Here is a 23,704-nt window from a genome sequence, read left to right on the forward strand (position 1 = left end):
GGTGTGGGCAGGGAGGAGGTTGGGGGTGGTGTCGGGGAGGTGTGGGCAGGGAGGAGGTTGGGGGTGGGGGGGAGGGGAGGTGTGGGCAGGGAGGAGGTTGGGGGTGGGGGGGGAGGGGAGGTGTGGGCAGGGAGGAGGTTGGGGTTGGGGGGGAGGTGTGGGCAGGGAGGAGGTTGGGGGTGGGGGGGAGGGGAGGTGTGGGCAGGGAGGAGGTTGGGGGTGGTGCGGGGGAGGTGTGGGCAGGGAGGAGGTTGGGGGTGGGGGGGAGGGGAGGTGTGGGCAGGGAGGAGGTTGGGGGTGGTGTGGGGGAGGTGTGGGCAGGGAGGAGGTTGGGGGTGGTGCGGGGGAGGTGTGGGCAGGGAGGAGGTTGGGGGTGGGGGGGAGGGGAGGTGTGGGCAGGGAGGAGGTTGGGGTTGGGGGGGAGGGGAGGTGTGGGCAGGGAGGAGGTTGGGGGTGGTGTGGGGGAGGTGTGGGCAGGGAGGAGGTTGGGGGTGGTGTGGGGGAGGTGTGGGCAGGGAGGAGGTTGGGGGTGGTGTGGGGGAGGTGTGGGCAGGGAGGAGGTTGGGGGTGGTGTGGGGGAGGTGTGGGCAGGGAGGAGGTTGGGGGTGGTGTGGGGGAGGTGTGGGCAGGGAGGAGGTTGGGGGTGGTGCGGGGGAGGTGTGGGCAGGGAGGAGGTTGGGGGTGGTGTGGGGGAGGTGTGGGCAGGGAGGAGGTTGGGGGTGGAGGAGGGGAGGTGTGGGCAGGGAGGAGGTTGGGGGTGGTGTGGGGGAGGTGTGGGCAGGGAGGAGGTTGGGGGTGGTGTGGGGGAGGTGTGGGCAGGGAGGAGGTTGGGGGTGGTGTGGGGGAGGTGTGGGCAGGGAGGAGGTTGGGGGTGGGGGGGAGGGGAGGTGTGGGCAGGGAGGAGGTTGGGGTTGGGGGGGAGGTGTGGGCAGGGAGGAGGTTGGGGGTGGTGTGGGGGAGGTGTGGGCAGTGAGGAGGTTGGGGGTGGTGTGGGGGAGGTGTGGGCAGGGAGGAGGTTGGGGGTGGTGTGGGGGAGGTGTGGGCAGGGAGGAGGTTGGGGTTGGGGGGGAGGGGAGGTGTGGGCCGGGAGGAGGTTGGGGGTGGGGGAGGGGAGGTGTGGGCAGGGAGGAGGTTGGGGGTGGTGCGGGGGAGGTGTGGGCAGGGAGGAGGTTGGGGGTGGGGGGGAGGGGAGGTGTGGGCAGGGAGGAGGTTGGGGGTGGTGTGGGGGAGGTGTGGGCAGGGAGGAGGTTGGGGGTGGTGTGGGGGAGGTGTGGGCAGGGAGGAGGTTGGGGGTGGGGGGGAGGGGAGGTGTGGGCAGGGAGGAGGTTGGGGTTGGGGGGAGGGGAGGTGTGGGCAGGGAGGAGGTTGGGGGTGGTGTGGGGGAGGTGTGGGCAGGGAGGAGGTTGGGGGTGGTGTGGGGGAGGTGTGGGCAGGGAGGAGGTTGGGGTTGGGGGGGAGGGGAGGTGTGGGCAGGGAGGAGGTTGGGGGTGGTGCGGGGGAGGTGTGGGCAGGGAGGAGGTTGGGGGTTGGGGGGGAGGGGAGGTGTGGGCAGGGAGGAGGTTGGGGGTGGTGTGGGGGAGGTGTGGGCAGGGAGGAGGTTGGGGTTGGGGGGGAGGGGAGGTGTGGGCAGGGAGGAGGTTGGGGTTGGGGGGGAGGGGAGGTGTGGGCAGGGAGGAGGTTGGGGGTGGGGGGGAGGGGAGGTGTGGGCAGGGAGGAGGTTGGGGGTGGTGTGGGGGAGGTGTGGGCAGGGAGGAGGTTGGGGTTGGGGGGGAGGGGAGGTGTGGGCAGGGAGGAGGTTGGGGGTGGTGTCGGGGAGGTGTGGGCAGGGAGGAGGTTGGGGTTGGGGGGGAGGGGAGGTGTGGGCAGGGAGGAGGTTGGGGGTGGGGGGGGAGGCGTGGGCCGGGAGGAGGTTGGGGGTGGTGTGGGGGAGGTGTGGGCAGGGAGGAGGTTGGGGGTGGTGTGGGGGAGGTGTGGGCAGGGAGGAGGTTGGGGGTGGTGTGGGGGAGGTGTGGGCAGGGAGGAGGTTGGGGTTGGGGGGGAGGGGAGGTGTGGGCAGGGAGGAGGTTGGGGGTGGTGTGGGGGAGGTGTGGGCAGGGAGGAGGTTGGGGGTGGTGTGGGGGAGGTGTGGGCAGGGAGGAGGTTGGGGGTGGGGGGGGGAGGTGTGGGCAGGGAGGAGGTTGGGGGTGGGGGGGAGGGGAGGTGTGGGCAGGGAGGAGGTTGGGGGTGGTGCGGGGGAGGTGTGGGCAGGGAGGAGGTTGGGGTTGGGGGGGAGGGGAGGTGTGGGCAGGGAGGAGGTTGGGGGTGGTGTGGGGGAGGTGTGGGCAGGGAGGAGGTTGGGGGTGGTGCGAGGGAGGTGTGGGCAGGGAGGAGGTTGGGGTTGGGGGGAGGGGAGGTGTGGGCAGGGAGGAGGTTGGGGGTGGTGTGGGGGAGGTGTGGGCAGGGAGGAGGTTGGGGGTGGTGCGGGGGAGGTGTGGGCAGGGAGGAGGTTGGGGTTGGGGGGGAGGGGAGGTGTGGGCAGGGAGGAGGTTGGGGGTGGGGGGGGAGGGGAGGTGTGGGCAGGGAGGAGGTTGGGGTTGGGGGGGAGGGGAGGTGTGGGCAGGGAGGAGGTTGGGGGTGGGGGGGAGGGGAGGTGTGGGCAGGGAGGAGGTTGGGGGTGGTGCGGGGGAGGTGTGGGCAGGGAGGAGGTTGGGGTTGGGGGGGAGGCGAGGTGTGGGCAGGGAGGAGGTTGGGGGTGGTGCGGGGGAGGTGTGGGCAGGGAGGAGGTTGGGGTTGGGGGGGTGGGGAGGTGTGGGCAGGGAGGAGGTTGGGGGTGGGGGGGAGGGGAGGTGTGGGCAGGGAGGAGGTTGGGGGTGGTGCGGGGGAGGTGTGGGCAGGGAGGAGGTTGGGGGTGGGGGGGGAGGAGGTTGGGGGTGGTGTGGGGGAGGTGTGGGCAGGGAGGAGGTTGGGGGTGGAGGGGGGGAGGTGTGGGCAGGGGGGAGGTTGGGGGTCGAGGGGGAGGTGTGGGCAGGGAGGAGGTTGGGTGGAAGGTGGGGAACTAAGTTAATTCCTTTAGCCGCAGTTGCAGAAACTTGCTTTCTCTTCTGCCTTCAATAAGCCAAATCACAAGGGTTAGTTTTTGGGGGTGTGGGTGGGTAGGTGCATGGGGTGGGTGGGCAGTACTGACAAAACAACCTCCATCACTGAGACTAGCTGCATTCACAAACCAGTTCTGAAGCAGCAAAACCATTTTTTTTTTAAAATTCCAGAAGATAAAACCTTTATCCACAATATTGACCTGCCACTTTGAAAACATTTCACGAAGCAATTGCAACCGGTTTTTAATTGGGTCAGTCCATCATGTGCACCTGGCAAGAGTAGTGAAAATGTGCTCAGTCATCTGACATTTACCTGCTTGCGTGTAATTTTCATTGATTTAGAGTGTAACAGGGAACTGCGGTTAACTTCAGTTACTTAGAAAGACTGTTTCCCATTGGAGGATGGATCGAGAATCTGAAGGCACAGATTTACGGTAATTGACAAAAGAAGCAATGGTGATGTGAGGAGAAACCTTTTCATGCAGCGAGTTGTTAGGAGCTGGAATGCACTGACCGTGAGTGTGGTGGAGGCAGGGTCAATTGAGGCTTTCAAAGGAAATTGGATTATTATCTCAAAAGGACAAATTTGCAGGGCTATTTGAAAGGCAGGGAAGTGGCATTAAGTGAACTGCTCCTTCAGAGGGTGAATACAGACATGACAGGCTGAATGGCCTCCTTCTGTTATGCAACCATTCTACAACTTTATGGTTCAGGAGTTTTGCAGTGGGATTAGCTTCAAATTGCTTGTGAGGAGCTGCACAGACATGGGCTGGGATTTTCCAGCCCTGTTGTGGGTGGGACCCCTGCGGGCGAGGCGGCACCCCAGCCAGAAGTCCATTGACTTGTGGCAGGACTGGAAGATCCGAGTGGCGGGCGGGTATGAAAAATCCCACCCATGGAGTCACATGGCTTCTTCTGTGCTATAAGACTTTATAATTCTATGGTTTTTGTGCTACATTCACATCCAATGCAGATATCAGAAAAGCCACAGCGAATGGTCAGGTGCTGGACTATTCAGGTGCAGATCACTGGAAAAAAATTGGCACCCATTTCTCTACTGGATGGTGCCCATTTTCTAAGCCCTGCTTGGGGGAAAGGCAGAGGAAAATTTGCTCTCTTGTCTCTTGAGGAACTTACACGTCAAACACTCTTAATAAAAAGCTGATGGTACTCTTGCTGTGGCAACTCGGCTCTCTCGCTGCCCTACACATGCTCTTGTTGAGGTAGACTTAACAGGTGGCTTTGAAATTAACCTGCGCCTCCTGCAAATAACCGTCTACAAGTTAAACTCTAAGTGAATGGGATTGTCAGCTCTGTACTGAATAGGTTGCCTTTCAATCACACTAAATCCCTTTATGTAAGCATTGACCACATTTACAAAAGCACAGAAAAGTACTTAGCAAAGGAGGCTTGAACACTGCTTGGGAGGCAATTAAGCTCCTCCATCAGATTTTCTCATCCTTCCCTCTGTCTTTTCTCCCATGTAATCAGGTGTGGCTGCTCTGACACATTGCCACTTCTGTTCTCAGCTTAAATACATATTTTCCTCTTCACTGCACCGAACCTATACAGATGTGTCATTAGCAAATGGAGTTCTTAATTATCTGAATTAAGGGACTACGTCAGACACAACCTCTCTCGAACCCACAGCAGAGCACTGTTCTGTGTTCTGTTATTAATTCTATTATTTCTTCAGACTTGCAGAAAGACTAGCCTGCATACATTTGCCAATTCTAACTGCCCAAATATCACTGATAGTAATGGTTTAACAATAAACTTCGTGACATGGTCCCTGAAATTACAGAGTAAAGCCTGGCTGTACAATTGCTAAATAGAATAAGCTGTTCTAAAAGGCGTATAGGATTCTTGTAAACTTAGGGCGGAACTGTCCCAGATTTGCACTGTGTGGTAGTGGGCGGCAAAAAAGTAATTTTACCCACTAGCCGCAATGGTGGGTTTTTGTGCCGTATCGTCCCATTCCTGCCTCATTAATTATGCAGCCATAGGAAACACGGTGTCTCGCTGGCAGGCGGACTCTGATTTGCCTTCCATGCCGTTACCTCGCTGCTTCCTCAAGCCGGGCACCATATTTAAATTGCAGCCGCCCGCAAACTTCTCAATGCTTGCAGCCCAGGACTGCTCTGGTGAAGGCGTAGTCCCAAAAGCCGAGAAGAATGCAGCAGCCCCTGGTTCCCTGGGATGCCTTCTGGGCGCTGTGGAGGCCCGCTGCGATGTCCTCCACCCCTGTTCTGGCTGCAGGAAGCCCATCAGTCTCACCACTCCAGCTTGGGAGGCAGTGGCAGAGGTGGTCAGTGCCAATGCTGCACACAAGAGGCCGGCCATTCAGTGCAGAAAATGGATGAATCCGTGGCACCAGGGTAAGGCAACCATCTTATCAATCTAGCCTCACATACTCACAAGGCCATCACACATTCACTGGTATCTCACTCACTCCCAGCTCAAGGGACATCACCACTCACTCTCTTACACACACACCCTCACATCTCCATCTGGCCTCATCTCCTTTGGAGACTGCCTCCTCAGCCCTCACCATCTTGAGGCCAATTGGACAAATCAACATGTGCCCCCACACACACCCTGGGATATCCCCTTCCACAGTACAGCCCTCACCCTGCAGCCTCTTCTCTTGCCTAAGGCCACTTCTCCCCCTTCCCCAAGCAAGCCCTAGGCCTGCAGCCATTGAAAAGCCAGCCGGTGAGCCATCCTAAATGTGATATGGTGCTGCCTTTGAAGCCTGGCATCGATGACTGCGAGTGCTGCCCGAAGCAATGTAGGCAAACAAACCTTGAAATCCCGAAGGAAATGCAGCCCGCCAGGTGAACATCGCTTATGTAGAGTTGTGAAACACGTCGGTGTCTAATGTTGGGGAGATGATTCTGGCGAGCAGGGCTTGTAATGAGATGCTAAAGTTTTGAAATTAGGTTCTCGAGGTGAGGTGGCAGGAAATGGAGCCCACCATTGACGGGTGGAGGGGATGATCGCAATGTGGTTTTTTGACGGTGTGAAACCAATTTTTTGGCATTCTTGGCAAAAGAATTTGTTCCCCCCGCCACCCGCCATGGGACAGAAAACTCTGGCCTTAGTGTCGCACTGTCTATGAGGGAATGTGACGTGAGCTGTATGTCCAGAGGATTATTGTACATTGTGAAATAATATTCTTAAAATCTGTGACATAACCTGCTGAGGCAACTCCCCCAAACTTTGGAACTCAAGATCCCTCATTTTTTCTTTCTAAAGTCAATCATCAGGCTTACAAGACCAAACCTCTGAACACTCTGCCAGCTACTCAACCACATACCTTGGCTTCCCTTTTCACTCACTTTAACTTTAGTGCTCTCTCTCTGTATTATGTAAATTGGTCTTTACTGCTCTGATCTAAACAAAAACATAATTGCCCTAGAATCCTGAAAATTTTTCTTCCTTATATCTGGCCTCAAGTATGATTTAATTAAATATGGTATTTTATTAAACATGGTGCCAAAAATTCAAGAATTGGTACTTACTTAACAGGACAAGAGCCTTTCGAAACAAACATGCTAACCTGTGCAAGGATCATGAAGAGGAGCGTTGAGCATTAACATTCCTGGGTCATTTTATAGGGGTTGGATAATATCAGATATGCATTGTGCAGTAAATGTAAGGATTATCATGTTACTTGCTGAGGAAATACTTCAAAAATTACAGACAGGAAATGAGTTTGGATTACCTGTGTCTTTTTTGTATATACATGCCTGATGTTATTTGAATACTAAGATATGACTGAGGGAACACAGCTCTCATACAAATAGACCCATCCAGTCCATTTAATTGGATCAACTGCATTTAATTCATACAAATGCATAAAAGTATAAATAACCAAATTCATCAACACAGCTGCAAAACTAAAACAGTGATTCATTGCAAGTGAATGCAGGTCAATGGGTAAATGTGCCACCTGGTGTCCCAGATCAGAAGAGTCCCAGATTTGTTTGCAGGCCTGCGCCGAGCTCAGCTGGTGCAATTGTTTGGGGGCTGCAATTTGTTGCAGTACCCTGAAGCAGGAGGGTAGAAATCAGCCAGGGTTAATTGTCAAACTTGACTGTATCCCATGTGAATGTGCAGATAATAGTCAAGAACAGCATTAGATTCAGAGGGATTGGAAATGGTCCTGGGCTGTAGCACACTGTCCACCTGCTAAACACCCTGCATCAGATAATCATTATTGTCAATTGAAGTGAATATGGGACAGGGCGTATAATAGTAACCAATGCAAAATCATGGGCAGAATTGTCAGGCGGGCGGAAGCGGTTGGCTTCTTCCATCGAGGCCGGAAGCGATTTCAGGCCAATTAAGACACCCCCCCCCCTCCCCAGCGTGAATCCCGAGCGGCAGCGCTCAGAGCTGGGGGGGGTGTTGGGGATGGAGTGCGAGCGGGGTGAACTGCCTCAGGGAGATGAAGAATGTCAAAAAAAAAATTAATAAAAAAAATTAAAAATATAATAAACATGTCCCCTCATGTGACTCTGTCACTGCCACATGAGCAGGGACATTTAATAATTAATTTTGACATTTTTTATTTTATTTTTATTGGCTTTAGGAAACCTCATCTCGCCCGTGGATGAGGTTTCCTAAAAAGTGCAAAGGCGCCTTTTTGCCTGCCCGCCAACCGTAAGGGCAGCGAAACATTTCGTTCAATTATCTTTTTAATGGCCTTAACAGGCCTTTTTATTGTCGGTGGGTGCACTGCCAACTCTGGCGCTCGCCCACCGAATAAAATATTGTGCGACCGTGCACTGACATCGGGGCGCTCGCCCAACATTCACTCGACCGGGTCGTGCGCGCGCCCTCCCACCGAGCTAAAAATTTTGTCCCATCTGTTTTACCCTATGGCCTAGAACCAAGTCTATTCTACATTGGTTGCCCCATCCACCCACCCTATGTTTGCTGAATACCTTTCCAACATTCTCTCTCAGGCTTACGTGTGAGATATAGTCACTTAAGTGAGGTACTGGAGGACTGCCAGTGCCGGTGGAACCATATCCCAGAACGAGACACTTGCCTTCAGGAGAAATGAGAAGAAAAGCAGATCTGAAAAGATGAGCTGAAAAAAACAGTGTGATTTTGAAATGTCTCGTCGTAATTGGCAGATATGTCTGAACCTATTTGGCTGGGCAATTACGCATATGCAGGTAGTTTCGAAACCCTGACTCAGCATTCTGTGATGGCTTTGCTATGTTCAAATAAAGTTCCCCCTTACCTCTAAGTCATTAAAGAATAGGTGCATATCGGCCAAATTAAAAATCATTTCCTCCATTCGCAATCCAAGTGACACTGCTGTGGGTGTATCCTGTCAAAAGAAGAGGTAGATTTAAGCCAAAAACAAAAGCAGATGCTGGAAATCTGAACTAAAGGTCACGACCAGAAACATTAACTCTGCTTCCTTCTCCACTGATGCTGCCAGGCCTGCTGAGTATTTCCAGCGTTTTCTGTTTTTATTATAGGTGGATTTAAGCTCCAGTTCTGTGAGTCCTAGTAATGACCTCTAGAGATTTGTTTGAATGTGAAGATGCAATTATTTGGTTCTTCTTTTACATTGCTTTTAGTAACATTTCATAAAATACTTTCTGGTTGCCAAAAAAAAAATCATAGATTAATCAATTGACTCTATCAATGGATTCATGCACGACGTGAGTCACAGAGAGCACGTATAGTTTGAGGCACAGAGTAATGATCCCTTTGAGTAATCTTGCGATTGGAACACAATGACTAATATTCACATGAGTCATACTGTACTAACAGGATAAAAGCATAAAGAAGAAAAAACTTTCAATTATGTGGTGCCTTCACAAACTCAGACAGCCACTTTGCACACAGCAAGGTCCCACAAACAGCAATGAGGCAGCATACAAATAATCTGTTACAATGGCCGGGATTTTCCGGCCCCATCGTGGTGGGACCCAGCCTGGGCGATGTGGCAGCCCAGCCAAAAGTCCATCGGCTTTCGGCGGGACAGGACGATCCTAGCAGCGGGCGGGGCTGGAAAATCCCACCCAATGACTTTGGTTAAGAGTTAAAGGTTGGCCAGTACTTCGGAAGAACTCTCCTGTTCTCCTTTGAGATAATGGCTTGGGATCTTTTGATTCACATGAAGGGGAAGATGGGGCCTTGGTTTAGTGTCTCATCCCAATGAGTGGTGCTCTCTCAATACTGCATGGAAACATTGGCTTCTGTTAAGTGTTCGAGTCTCTAGAGCAGGACTTGAACGCACAACCTTCTGACTCAGTGGTGAGAGTGTTAGCACAAATCCAAGCAGATCCCTAGTACTGAACAATGTGGGTAGCAGAGGGTGAAACACTCATTTATGGCATTGTTTACATAACATAATGGTCACAGGATATTAAATGCGGGGCAATGATTCCATAAACTATACACAAACCAACAGTCACAGATTAACATTTTTTTCTTCCATATTTGAAATATATTTTTTTTTTCCATTCCCAATCCACTGGAATTTAGTGTAGTACACTTTTCATTTTGATGGTCTCATCACAATTCATTGTCAGATGGTCACAGGTAAAGCATCAGATGTGATAATGAACTAATTGTGTGTCTATTATCACTGGAATAGGCTGTACATAGGACAAATGTATTGGCAACCATGGGCAGAATTTTACTGTCCTCCATTGGTGGGTTTGGAGGTGGGAATGCCCCTAAAGGTCTGAGTGACCTTCCCTCTGCCCTGCCAATTGTCCCCGAATTATCTGCAAATTTACATGGGCAGGCAAGGTCTAGGATGGCCTCGCCCCAATTAAGGCCCTTGAATAACATATTATTAGTCATTTAAGGGCCGCTCCACGGATGGTGGAGCTCAGGAATGGTGGGGGGGCTGCGATGCTCAGCGGATCACCCTGTCCTAGCCTTCAATGGGAAGGAGGAGCACCTTCAAAGGCCCCCTTTCCACATTCGACGCCTTGCCCCCAAGGTCTACTCCCCTGCAGGTGCTCCCTCCCCCCGCTGCCTCTTTATCAAGACCCCCAGCCCCCTCTCGCCAACCCTCTGACCTCGCTTTCCCTCCCTGCAGTGAGAAGACTTGCACTTAGCTGCTCCTGGACTCTGGAACTTAGAATATGAGGACTGCTTGTAGTCCCAGTTATGGCCACAGCACTCCTGTCATTGCTGGGGCTACAGAACTTCCAGCCAATGAGATTGGCCGGCAGCTTTTTGAGGTGGGACTTCAGCCCAAACAAGGGGAGGTGTTGGCGTAGTGGTATTGTTGCTGGACTAGTAATCTGGAGACCCAGGGTAATTCTCTGGGGATTGGGTTTGAACCTTGCCATGGCTGATGGTGGAATTTGAATTCAATTTAAAAAAATCTGGAATTAAAAGTGACCATGAAACCATTGTCAACTGTTGTAAAAACCCATCTGGTTCACTACTGCCCTTCAGGGAAGGAAATCTGCTGTCCTTACCTGGTCTGGCCTACATGTGACTCCAGACCCACAGCAATGTGGTTGACTCTTAACTGACCCTGAACAAGGGTTATTAATGCTGGCCTAGCCTGTGATACCCATGTTCCATGAATGAGCAAAATAAAAGTCCCATCTCCAAACAATCAAAGCTCCTCGGACTGTCAAGTGACTGTGGGGCTGCTGTGATCTGTGGGATGTGTTCCCTGTCGACTTTTCTGAAAAATCCTGCCCCCCCATGTGTTTCAACTGTGAAGAGCCTAGCATTCTCATATGATACCTTGCTGAAATTTTTTTAAAAAATTGTTTCACTGTTTGCTGTGTTGGTCCCTAAACCATATCAGTGTTTATAAAATGCTTGAATTCTGCGATATGACACCTTTATATGAAATGGAAGATTCTAGTTTCCCAGTGCTCTTCATCATATTCTCACATTTTAAATGAGGGGCTTTACTTGTACTTAGGCTTGCTCTGGGAAATGGGGACATTGTGGAGCTGGGTCTGCTCTGCTCCAGATTTTTCAGCAGCTGTTGCCAAATGGTTAGCTTTAAAAAAAAAGCTCTTGAACAACAGAGTGCCCCCTGCCCCGCTTCACATTATCCCGAATGCCCCACCCCCAACCACTGCAAGCAGCCCAAAATTCACCTTTATAAAATTGGGCGGGCTGCCTGAGGAGGCACAGGCTGGAGAAAATGTGTTTTTCGAGTTAAACTGGAATTAAAACAGATATTTTCATTTGCATTCAGTGTTGGAGCAGGGTGAGTGTGGAGCTTGTCAGTGGTGTGTCGACAGGCTGCTGTAAGCTTTAGGAATTCTTTAGGTCAGATTGTCATGTTGACTTGCTCCCGACTCGAGTAATACGGCAGCATTTTTGGGCGGGGAAGAGAAAGTTAAAATTTCTCCAAGTTTTTTTTTAACTATTTTTCAATATTTTCATTCTGTCGTGTGATAATTACCACTTAGAGAATTTCACTTCAGAACTTGAATTTTAGTGTCAGTTTGACCTTAGCTCTCAAAAACTTGGCATGGAGTTTAAAAAAAAAAGTCATCTCGGCGTGGTTTATGCCGGATTTTGAATGTTCTGAGAGCTTGATGCCTCAGAGGTTGGTATCAGATTCTCCATAAGTTTAGAACTGACCCTTTGTGAGACCTGTATTATAACATTACAGAAAACCCTTCTTGTAGATGCTAGGTGATAGAAAACATATTTGGGGTGTAAATTAATTTCAGAATTCAAAGAGTTCAGATACTATAGAACGACATTGCTTGGGGACAGGGAATGTGGATCATGTTTACCCTGACTTAGTGCAGTTAGAACTTGACATGGAGTTACAAGTTACTGAAACATTAATAAAGCAAAATATGTTACAGTTTAAAAATTTTAAAACTATTTTTTTAACCTGAAGAGTCAGATTAAAACTTAATTCTGTGCAGCTGCATGTTGTCAGAATGATAAGTATTTTACATTTAGGTTCCATGACTAGATTTTACTCTGGTGAACATGGCCAACACGTCTACAAGTTGCCTCTTTCCTCCCAGTGGTAATTCTCAGACTGGGGTGTGTCCAAACAAGGTGGCTGCCCGAATGGTGAATGGGGCAGCGTTAGAATAAGTAAAATCTTCTCGTTGCTCTAGCTCCTTCTGCCCCTGAACTCTAGGGGCAGGATTTTACCCCCCGCGGGACCCAATCGGGCGTAAAATGGCGCGTGATGACATCGGGCGAGCGTCCCGACGTCATTGCACGCTCGCGCGATATTTTGGTGGGTGGGTGTGCGCGAGAGTCGGGAGCCACCTGCCGACAATTAGGAGGCCTATTAAGGCCATTAATCAATTAATTAAAAGCTCTTTATCGCTGACCGTCCAATCTTAACGGTCGGCGGGTGGACGAATCGGCTATTAGATTTTTTAGTAAACCTCATCGACGGGCAGGACGAGGTTTCCAACATTAATTTTTTTTTTAAAAATTTGTTTGCACATTATTTTTATTACGTTTATGCTCATGTGAGTGAGTCCTATGTTTTTCTGATTTTCAGAAGCTTTACTTTTGATTTTTAAATTCTTCAGCTCCCTCCCTTCAGGGAGCTTTCAGTACGTGCTCCCCCGCGCATGCGCAGACTTTGGCGCTCACGCTTCTCTTGCCTCCACCTGGGCAGCGCTGAGCTTCTCAGCGCGTCTCTCATGCTGCTGGCCATTAATTGGCCGGCCAGCGTGAAATCTCAGTTGGGGGCTGAGCAGCGGCAGATTGCCGTTTCCTGGCTGCCCCCGGGTCCACCTGCCACCCTCGCCCAATGTCCCAAAAATCTTGCCCTTCGTCCCCCAGCTCCAGCTATGTCTGAAGGGGCTTTAAAAATGCACCTTTGTTACTCTATTAAAAACAATCGCAATTTCTAACACTTCTATTAAATCTTCCCTCAACCTTCTCTGCTTTAAGGAGAATAACCACAGCTTCTCTAGGCTCTCCACATAACCAATTCCCTTATCCCCGGTATCATTCTGCTATTCCCCTCTGCGCCCTCTCCAAGGTCTTGCCAACTCTTTCTAAAGAGTGGTGCCCAGAATTGGACACAATACTCCAGCTGGTGCCCATTCTTCCTTCTAAAGTGCATCCTTCGCTAATTGTTAAGATTAGTCAACATTTCAACATATAATTATCACCGTATGATCCAAAAATCATGATGGTAAAAAGCGAACTAGATGGACCTGTCTAGGTGGTCTTATGTTTCTGTTTTAATTCGATAGTTCTCTGCTGTTGACTCTCAGTGACCAACAGTACTTCTTGTCACGATGTGATAAACAGAATAAAATTCTGCTAGATTGCCGTAAAATGGATCAATAATACTTCCTTTTTAACAAGTGTATGTTATTGACTGTAGAACAATTCAATGATTTTAATATCCCCTATAATTATAACACAATTAATCCGTCTTAAGGAAACCGTGTTTGTGGCCAGCACTTCAAAATGAGTAAAATCACTTGGCTTTTAGCACTTTCCAACATTTCGGGTTTATTTTGGCTCCACTGGGTATCAGCAACCTGAGGGATTGGTAAACCAGAATGGAATGATTTATTAAGCCTTAAAAGTTGAACAAACCCTCGTAAACTGGGACAGCCCCTTGCAACGATTAATTAAAAGTATAGCCTGCAACAATTATTAGCTTGAGATTCTTTCTTAAGGTTTTCTTCAAAATAGAAATGCTTCACAGAAGGGACTTTCATAGTTCATTGTAAAACCAGGCAACTGCTGAAATCTGGGGACAGGTGAGTTTCTGGTGTAGCAGGAAGTGTGTGTGGCCCTGGAGCTTACTCCAATAATTAACCCAGAAAGGCAGCTTTTCAGACTCAAAATACACAGCGTGCTTTGCTGTGGTTTCCAAAAGGGAGAAATTTAACTCATGGTTATCTGTTTTGCATCAAAAAATTGGTGGGGTTATGGAGGAGGTGGATTTTGGTCATCCCATTGATGCCTAAGATCCATTTGATTCCATATTCAGGCAGGCCTGTGAATGGGCAATCAAGTTGCCCACCTGAAACATTGATTGTAGAACCCCAATGCAAACTCAGGCACAAAGGGCCAGAGCAAAGCAAAGTTGCCCCGGGTCTTGACTAGTCAAAAGCCCAAAACAGTGGTCCTTAAAGGGACTGCTGGAGACCATTCAAAAACTGCCAGAATGTTTATTCAAAGTTGTATTTTTGTGGAGGCACAAACAGAGGTGCTCGACTTAGAGCCAGAAAAATACTGTGGGCTGGATTTTCCCCATTGGCTTTTGTTCCACTCTCTCTGGACCTCCCTACGAGCTGCACATTGTCAGATCTGTTCTCAATTTGTTATGGGCTGTCTGGAAAGCTGCACCAAGATGGCAAGATGTTTGGCACCCATAGCTTTCTGAATCCATTCAATTGAAATTTGATGCCAAATTTGGCGTGGGTCTCAGGTTGACATGGAACGAAGCCCACTGACTCAGTGGCATTAAGGTCACAAGGTGAAGTTCTAACCACTGCCACCCACCCCACCCCCCACAACCCTTTTCCAAGACCATATACAAACTGACCAAAAACTGACCACACGCTATCTATTATAAATTAAGTCTGAAGAGACATGTTCATAAACCTGGCAATATACTACGATTTCAAGTTTATTTGTTGTGCCTAATAATTTCAAATCACATGTACATTAAGGAAGCATTGCTTTGAAAATGTGGTGGAGGCAGGTTCAATTGAGGTATTCAAGAGGGCATGAGATGATTATTTGCATAGAAACAATGTGCAGGGATATGGGGAAAAGGCAAGGCAATGACACTAGGTCATAATGCTCATTTGGAGAGCCGGTGCAGACACGATGGGCTGAACGACCTCCTTCCGTGTCATTAAAATTCTGTGATTCTGTGTCCACTTGGCTCATTGGCAGCATTTGGCCTCTGACTTAAAAGCCTTTGGGCTCAAGATTCACTTCAGAATTTGTGCATACAAATCTAAGCTGCTATTTTCATGTAGTACTGAGGGAATTGCTACATTGTTAGAAGAGACATTGTTTGAATGCCTGTTTAGGTGGATGTAAAAGAAACCATGGCATTTTTTTGGAGAGGAAGAGCAAGAAGTTCTCCAGATGTCTTGACTATCATCTACCTCCTCAACCAAAGTCACCAAAACAGATTAACTGGCCTTTCCTTTTATTGCTGTTTATGGGACCTTATTATGTACAGTGACTACACTTTAAATATTAAAGTTGCTGGTTGAAAAGCGTTTCGTGGATGTAAAGTGTTTTATATATAATATATATATATATATTCAGTTCCTTCTTTCTTATGTCAGTACAAGGAATGCAACATTAAATATTAGTAATGATTCTAAGGGCAAGATTTTCCCTGCAGTCTTCAAGACCCTGTCGTAAGGCTCAAAGTGGTTTCAGAAGCCCACACTTTGTAGGGAACAGTGACTGATCTGTGATTTTCCTTGAACTGGCCAATTAGTGGCCAGAGGGTGGGCCTGATGTCCAATCAAGGATACCACGCGGGCTCTCGAAGCTGGAGGGTCAGTGGGAGGCATACCGGCTCAGAAGAAACAGAAGCTAACCTCTCAAGGTAAGGGAGAGAGAGAGAGGGCACCCCCCAAGATGGATTTGCTTTCACTCTTAACTATTTTATGGGAGGCCGCCTCCAGGCAGCTTCCCTGTTACCTGACCTGGAGGCTCCAACAATCGGCCTTAATTAGCATTGAACTAGTTGAATTGGTTATCTGCCGCTTGTGGGTACATAGGCCTTCTGACCTCCCAATCCATCTCTGGGAAAATGGCCCAAGGGTGGGATGGATCCAAGGAATCAGCATGCCAGCTGGCAGCATGAGATTCTAAAAAATTCAGCCCTAAATTTCAACAATCAAAATATAAAGTAACACATGTTACTGATGTAAGACAAGACTACAATAGTGTGAGCAATAAGCTAGAAGCAAGTGGAACAAGACTAACAGCAAACAGTGTATTTTACAGCAAACTGGCAGTCTATTCACTTAGAAAACAGATGCTATTTAAACAGTGAACTACAGCAAACAGTCTACAGAGTCTATTTAAAATGAATCTGTCTCTCAACACCACCCCACCCCCCACCACCGCCCCCCACTTCCCACCCTCCTTAAATTATCAGATGGCTTGTCCAGCTTCAAATTCTGGATGAACAGAAATTTCTTCCACTTAAATATTTGGGAGACTGAAGCCATTGTCTAATATTGCATCTTGCTAAACTGTTTAAAGCATTGGTGGGGAGTGGGTAGAAGCAGGACTTCGAAAAGGGGAGAGGCAGAAAAAGAACAGGACCTGAAAGGACAGGAGCCATTTTGATTGTGTTACACCAGCTTGCTGTTAGAAACAGAATCAGGCTTTCTAAATGGGACCTTAGGAGGTGGTAGTTGGAGACTGAGTGCTTAAACCCGGGAATCTGTTAGTGAGGGAATTTGGTGCATAAGGGAGGACGTGCTGTTCTGGCCTTCGCAAAAAGGAGTGGTCCGAGAGAGGAAGCTAGGGACAGCGAGACCCAAAAGCTGAAGCCTGGAGTATTAATTAGGTGTGCATGTAAGTGATCGGTGAGATTTAAGTTTTGTTTCTCTCTAAACTGGGGCATTAATTTAAACTGGTACTGGGGAAATATAAGTTTTACATTAAGCTTGTAGTGCAATGAGTTAAAGCCCTCAATATATCTATGGATAATCATTGGGTGATATTCTAAACTTGAAACTTAATTAGTTAAATGGAAACAAAGTAAAGATGACAGGGCAGGTGATGTGTTGTAACTGTAGCAAGTGTGAGCTAGCGGACATCTATGTGATCCATGGCATTCACATCTGCAGTAAGTATCTGCAGCTCAAAAAACTTTCTCTCAGATTTGATGAGCTGGAGTCTGAACTTTGGTCAATGCAATGTGTCAGGGAGGGAGAAAATTACTTGGACGTTTTGTTCAAGGTGGCAGTCACATCCCTTAGGCTATATTCTTCATATTTGGTCAGTGGTCAGGGACAGGAGGGTGTGACTGCAAGTGAAGCAGGTATGTGGATCCAGAAGGTAACAATGGAAGTGCCTCAGCCCTGGCAATTGTCCAACAGGTTCGATGTTCTTGCAACTTTTATGGACGAGAGCAGGGATTGTAGGGGAATGAGCAAACTGAGCATAGCACCGTGGTGCAGGGAGCCATTCAAGTGATGAGCAAAAAATAATGTTGTTGTAGTGGGGGGCAACATAGTTAGAAGGATAGACATTGTAGCTGAGAGTGTAAGTCCAGAAGGCTGTGTTGCCTGCCTGGTGCCAGGGTTAAGGACATCTCCTTGGGCCTGGAAAGGAACTTGGAGTTGGGGTGGGGGATCCAGTTGCCATAGTTCACTTGGGAATCATGACATAGGTAGAACTATGAAAGATGTTTTGCTGAGGGAGTATGAGCAACTAGGGACTAAACCAAAATACAAAACCACAAAGGTAATAATCACTGGATTACTACCTGAGCCATGAGCAAATTGGCATATGGTAAATAAGATAAGAGTTGAATGCATGGCTCACAGTTGGTTGGTTCATGTGACAAGGCAATAGTGCAGGGTGGTGGTGTGACATGGCCAAGTGTGACAGGAAAGCACAGCACGTACAAACATAGAAGTGCACCAGAGAAAAATGGTAAACAGTAAGAATTAAGAGCTCTTTATCTGAATGCATGAAACATTTATAATAAGATGGATGAATTGATAACAAAATAAAAATGAGTATGGTATGATTGCCATTGTAAAGTGACCATGGCTGGTACCCAATTATTCAAAGATATTTGACATTTTGGAAGGACAGGAAGAAAGGAAAAGGAGGTGGGGTAGCTCTGTTAATAAAGGATAAGATCAGCACAGTCATGAGAAATGATTATGGTCTGGGGAATCAAAGTGTAGAATCAGTTTGGTGGAGAAAAGAAATAGCAAAGGAAAGAAGTCACTGGTGGGAGTGGCTTATAGGCCCTCTGACAGTAGCTACACTGTAGGACAGAGTATAAATCAAGACATAATGTAAATTGTAATAAAAGTGCTGCAATGTCACATGAGATGGGACATGTTCATAATTTACACTAAAACCTTATTAAACTTTTAAAATCCTTACACGAAACCTCATCCCGCTGGTGGATGAGGTTTCATGTTTTTTTTATTCCCCGCCGGGGCTCCCAGCCTGCCCACCAACCTTAAGGTCGGACAGACAGGTCCTTTAATTGTTTTAATGATCCTGTCAATGGCCTCAATTGGTTTTGCTGTGCTGTGCCCCCGCCTTCCTGAAGATTTTAATGGGGCGGGATGACGTGGGGGGATCCCCCTAAAGTCATCCCGCGTCATTGTACGTGTTGGCGAGCGAGCCCTGGCCCCTGCTCGCCGACGGCAAAATTCAGCCCAGAGTTGGTTAAAGTGGCATAGGAAAATAGGTTCAAAGATTAGACGAAAGATATGCAATGGCAGACATTTAAAGAGACATTGCACGACTCTCAATAAAGATATATTCCATTGAGAAAGACAAAGTCTAGGAGAAGGATGCACCACCTGTGGCTAAGGAAGTTAAGGATGGTATCAGATTGAAAGAAAAGATGTCCAGTGCTGCAAAGATTAGTGGTAGCCAGGAGATTAGGAAAATTTTAGAAACCAGCAAAGGATGACCAAAAAAAAAATAATGAAGAGGGAGAAATTGGAGTTTGAGCAAGCTAGCAAGAAATATAAAAACAGACAGTAAAACATTCTGTAAGTATGTAAGAAGGAAAATAGTAGATAAAATAAGCATTGGTCCCTTGGAGGGTGAGACTGGGGAATTAATAATGGGATAGGGAAATGGCAGAGACTATGAATGTGTTTTGTATCTGTCTTCACAATAGAAGACACAAAAAGCATCTCAAGAATAGTAGAAAAGCAGTGGGCAAAAGGGAGGGAGGAATTTAAAACAATCAGAATCACTTGAGAAAAAGTAATGAAAAATTCATAGGACTAAAGGTTGACAAGTCCCCAGGACCTAATGGCCTGTGACCTAGAGTGTTAAGGGAAGTGACTGCAGAAATAATGGATGCATTGGTTACAATCTTCCAAAATTTCCTAGATTCTGCAAAGGTGCAGTGGATTGGAAAACAGCAAACGTAACACCAATATTCAAGAAAGGAAGGAGATAGAAAGCAGGAAGCTATAGGCCAGTTAGTCTAACATATGTCATCAGGAAAATACTAGAATCTATTATTAAGGAAGTTGTAGCATAATATTTAGAAAATCATAATACAGTCAAGCAGAGTTAATATGATTTAGTGAACCAGAAATCATGTTTGACAAATTTATTAGAGTTCTTTGAGGACGTAACAAGCAGGGTGGATAAAGGGCTACTAGTACTGTATTTGATTTCCAAAAGGCATTCGATTAAGGGCCACTTTTTAAAAATTATTTCACAGGGTTTGGGCATCACTGGGCAGGTCAGCATTTATTACCCATCCCTAAATGCCCTTGAGAAAATGGTGATGAGTGGCCTTCTTGAATTGATGAAGGCCATCTGGTGCAGGTACACCCACAGTGCTGTTAGGAAGGGAATTCCAGGATTCTCACCCTACGATAATGAAGGAATGGCAATATATTTCCGAGTCAGGATAGTGTGTGGCTTGGAGGGAAACTCCCAGGTGGTGGTGTTCCATGCGCCTGCTGCCCTTGTCCTTCCAAATCCATGATTTGGAAGGTACTGTTGAAGGAGCCTTGCTGAGTTGCTACAGTGCATCTTGTATATAGTACACCATGCTGCAACTGTGCGTCGGTGTTGGAAGGAGTGAGTGTTTAAGATGGTGGATGGGGTGCCAATCAAGTGGGCTGCTTGGTCCTGGATGGTGTCAAGCTTCTTGAGTGTTGTTGGAACTGAGTGGCCCTGGCAGAACCCAAATTAAGCATCAGTGAGCAGGTTATTCCTGAGCACGTGCCACTTGACAGCATTGTTGACCTTCCAGCACTTTGTTGATGACCGAAAGTAAACTGATGGGGCAGTAATTGGCTGGGTTGGATTTGTCCTGTTTTTTGTGGATAGGACATACCTGGGCAATTTTCCAAATTCCACAATTTTCTGGGTAGATGCCAGTGTTGTAGCTGTACTGGAACAGCTTGGATCGGGACAAATCTTCAGTACTGTTGCCAGAATATTCAGGGCCCAAAGCCTTTGCAGTATTCAGTGCCTTCAGCCGTTTCTTGATATCACATGGAGTGAATCGAATTGGCTAAAAACTGGCATCTGTAATGCTGGGGACCTCAGGAGGAAGCCAAGAAAAATCATCCACTCAATACTTCTGGCTGAAGATTGTAGCAAATGCTTTAGTCTTAACTTTTGTACTGATGTGCTGGGCTTTCCCATCATTGAGGATGGGGATATTTGTGGAGCCTCCTCCTCCAGTGAGTTGTTAATTGTCCACCAAAATTCATGACAGGATGTGGCAGGCCTGTAGAATTTAGATCTGATCTATTGGTTGTGGAATCGATTAGCTCTGTCTATTGCATGCTGATCTGCTGTTTGGCATGCAGGTAGTCCTGAGTTGTAGCTTTTCCAGGTTGACACCTCATTTTTGGGTATGTCTTGTGCTGTTCCTGGCATGCCCTCCTGCACTCTTCAGTGAACCAGGGTTGATCCCCCGGCTTGATGGTAATGGTAGAGTGGGGGATATGCCGGGACATGAAGTTACAGGTTGTGTTCAGTACAATTCTGCTGTTGCTGATTGCCCACAGAGCCTCATGGATGCCCAGTTTTGATTTGCGAGATCTGTTTGAAATCTATCCCATTTAGCATGGTGGTCATGCCACACATCATGATGGAGGGTATCTTCGATGTGAGGATGGGACTTTGTCTCCACCGGGATGGTGGGGTGTTCACTGCTACTGATACTGTCATGGTCAGATGCATCTCAGACAGTTGGATTGGTAAGGGTGAGGCCAAGTATACTTTTCCCTCTTCTTGGCTCCTTCACCACCTGCCATAGACACAGTCTTGCAGCAACGTCCTTAGGACTTGGCCAGCTCAGTCAATAGCGGTGCTACCAAGTCACTCTTGGTGATGGACATTGAAGTCCCCCACTCATTTTGTGCCCTAGCCATCCTCAGTGCTTCCTCCAACATGTTCAACATGGCAGAGCACTGATTCATCAGCTGAGGGAGGGCGGTAGGTGGTATTGAGCTGGAGGTTTCCTTGCCTATACTTGATCTGTTGCCATGAGGCATCCAAAGTCAATGTTGATGACGTCCAGAGAAACTCCTTCCCATCTGTATACCACTGTGCTGCTACTTCTGCTGGGTCTGACCTGCTGGTGAGGCAGGAAATAACCATGGATGTTGATAGTGGTGTCTGGGATATTGTCTATAAGGTATGATTCCTTGTGTATAACTATGTTTGAGCCACTTGAAACTTCCCTAGTATGTGGTGGAACGATGTAAACAAAAAATCTATTTAAATTAAGCATTTCAAGACACTGAATAAGTAACTAATGCAGTGTCTTAAGGGTGTGAAGCAGTGAACATGTAGATGAACAATATAGCAAGCCTGCGGACAATAACACTCGATTCTGAATTAATGCTGAACAATGTGAAATAAACCTGATAAACTAGGATTTTAGGCACACAAGTATGCCCCATAAATAAGGTGCACGATTTAACAATAAACGCAAAAAACAAAATGCTGTAGGTACTGTACTTTCCAATCTGACAAGGTCATTGACCTGAAATGTTAATTCTACCTTCCTCTCTCTACAGATGCTGCTTGACCTGCTGTGTGTTTCTGTCATTTTCTGTATTTTTTAATGACACAATTACGTGCCAGTCTTTTTAAACACGTATCTAATTGCGGAGATCTTTATTTTCCTGAAGTAAGTTTTAGTTTTTAAAGCCTTGCAACATAATTGCAGGATTCAACAGGCACTGCTAAGTTTTTCTTTGTGTGAGTAACTGCAGTTGAATAGACTGGCGTGTCTCTGTGATAACCGTTTCCAAGTAATTAAACTATTGCTGTCAGTTTCTACCTTGCAAGGAACATGCTTTGTATTCTAACTGCAAACGACAGCATCTCGATTATCTCAAAGGGCCCACAGCAATGCACTAATCCCTGCCTAACCTCTGGTTGACTCGCATCCAATTAAACCCACATTGAATACAGGTCTAATTTTAATAGAGTACACTCCCCTACACATAGTACACCATAAACACAATGGAGTACTTTGAGCCTCATCACACTATATTTGATAGAACACAGGGCTCTCTTTAAACTCCTCTCACTGGGACACTTTTCTTGAAGATCTCGAGAATGGACGGATTAGGTGTTGACAAGTTTTAAATTTATTTTTGCATTCATCCAAATTAATATGATTTCAGGGAATGCTGCAGTCAGTATTTCATTCTCACTATATGGGAAATCTGCCAAATTTAAGTACCTAATGTTGGGGTGAGCCACGAAGGAGCAGAAGTAGGCCAGTCAGCTCCTCAAGTATGTTCTGCCATTCAATTAGATCATGGCTGATCTGCACCTCACTCCACTTGCCTACTTTTACTCCATATTCTCTCTTAGTCTTGAAAATGTTAATTGATCCAGCATCACTGCCTTTTGGGGAAAAAGAGTTTCTCATTTCCTCTACCCTTTGTATGAAAAAGTACTCCCTGATTTCACTCCTAAATGGTGGAATTCCTATTTAAAGATTATGCCCCCTTGTTCTGAATTCCCCCCACCAGAGAAAATGGTTCCTTTATACTTATCCTACCCAATCTCTATTATTTAAAGATTTTGATTAGATCAGTCCTCAAGGGAATACAAGACATGTTCATGCAACATGCCCTTATGATTCAAATCTTTAGGCTCTGGCATTACTCTGGTGACTCTGTGCGGTACCCCTTCCTAGGCAACTATATCATTATTAAACGCAAAAGCAAAATACTGCAGATGCTGGAAATCTGAAATTAAAAGCAGAACGTTTTGGAAGTACTCAGCAGACCTGGCAGCTTCTGTGGAGAGAGAAGCAGAGTTAATGTTTCAAGTCTGCAAATTGAAAAGGTCATTGAACTGAAGTGTTAACTCTGTTTCTCTATTCACAGATGCTGCCATACCTGCTGAATCTTTCCAAAATTTTCTGTTTATATTTCATTACTAAAGCTCAGTGTCCAAAACTGAACACAATACTTCAGATGTGGTCTGACCATGGCTCCATATACTATAAAAAACCACTTCCTCACTTTTGAATTCCAATTTCATTACAATAACAGCCACAATTCCATTAACTTTTAGGTTTTATACCTGCGTGCTAACTTTCAGTGATTTGTGTACAGGGGCATATTTGATTCCTGATACCTGGAATGAGTGGGTTGCCTTATGAGGAAAGGTTGAACAGACTGGGCTTGTATCCACTGAAGTTCAGAAGAGTGAGGGGTGATTTGATTGAAGTATACAAGATCCTGAACGACCTTGACAAGGTGGATGTGGAAAGGATGTTTCCTCTTGTGGGTGAGTTCAGAACTAGGGGGCGCTGTTTTGAAATTAGGGGATCACCCTTTTAGGCCAGAAATGAAGAGAAATTTTTCTCTGAGGATTGTGTGACTTTGGAACTCTCTGCCTTATAAGGTGGTGGAGGTGTGGTCATTGAATGTTTTTAAGGCACAGGTAGGCGGGGGGTAGATGGGAATGTG

The 23,704-nt window shown here is 47.3% G+C and overlaps 1 protein-coding gene across 4 annotated transcripts in view; it reads right to left on the minus strand.

Annotated features, from left to right (window-relative positions):
• The window catches only part of LOC121287415 (eyes absent homolog 2-like), a 262,276-nt gene that overhangs the window by 26,692 nt on the left and 211,880 nt on the right, over nt 1-23,704 (minus strand). For all 4 annotated transcript variants that reach the window (XM_041205274.1, XM_041205273.1, XM_041205275.1 and 1 more), the window contains one exon: nt 8,332-8,421. In XM_041205274.1, the coding sequence (XP_041061208.1) occupies nt 8,332-8,421 (90 nt within the window). The remainder of the gene's footprint in view (nt 1-8,331; nt 8,422-23,704) is intronic.

This window comes from Carcharodon carcharias, chromosome 14 (assembly GCF_017639515.1).
Source record: "Carcharodon carcharias isolate sCarCar2 chromosome 14, sCarCar2.pri, whole genome shotgun sequence".
NCBI classification, from domain to species: Eukaryota; Metazoa; Chordata; class Chondrichthyes; order Lamniformes; family Lamnidae; genus Carcharodon; species Carcharodon carcharias.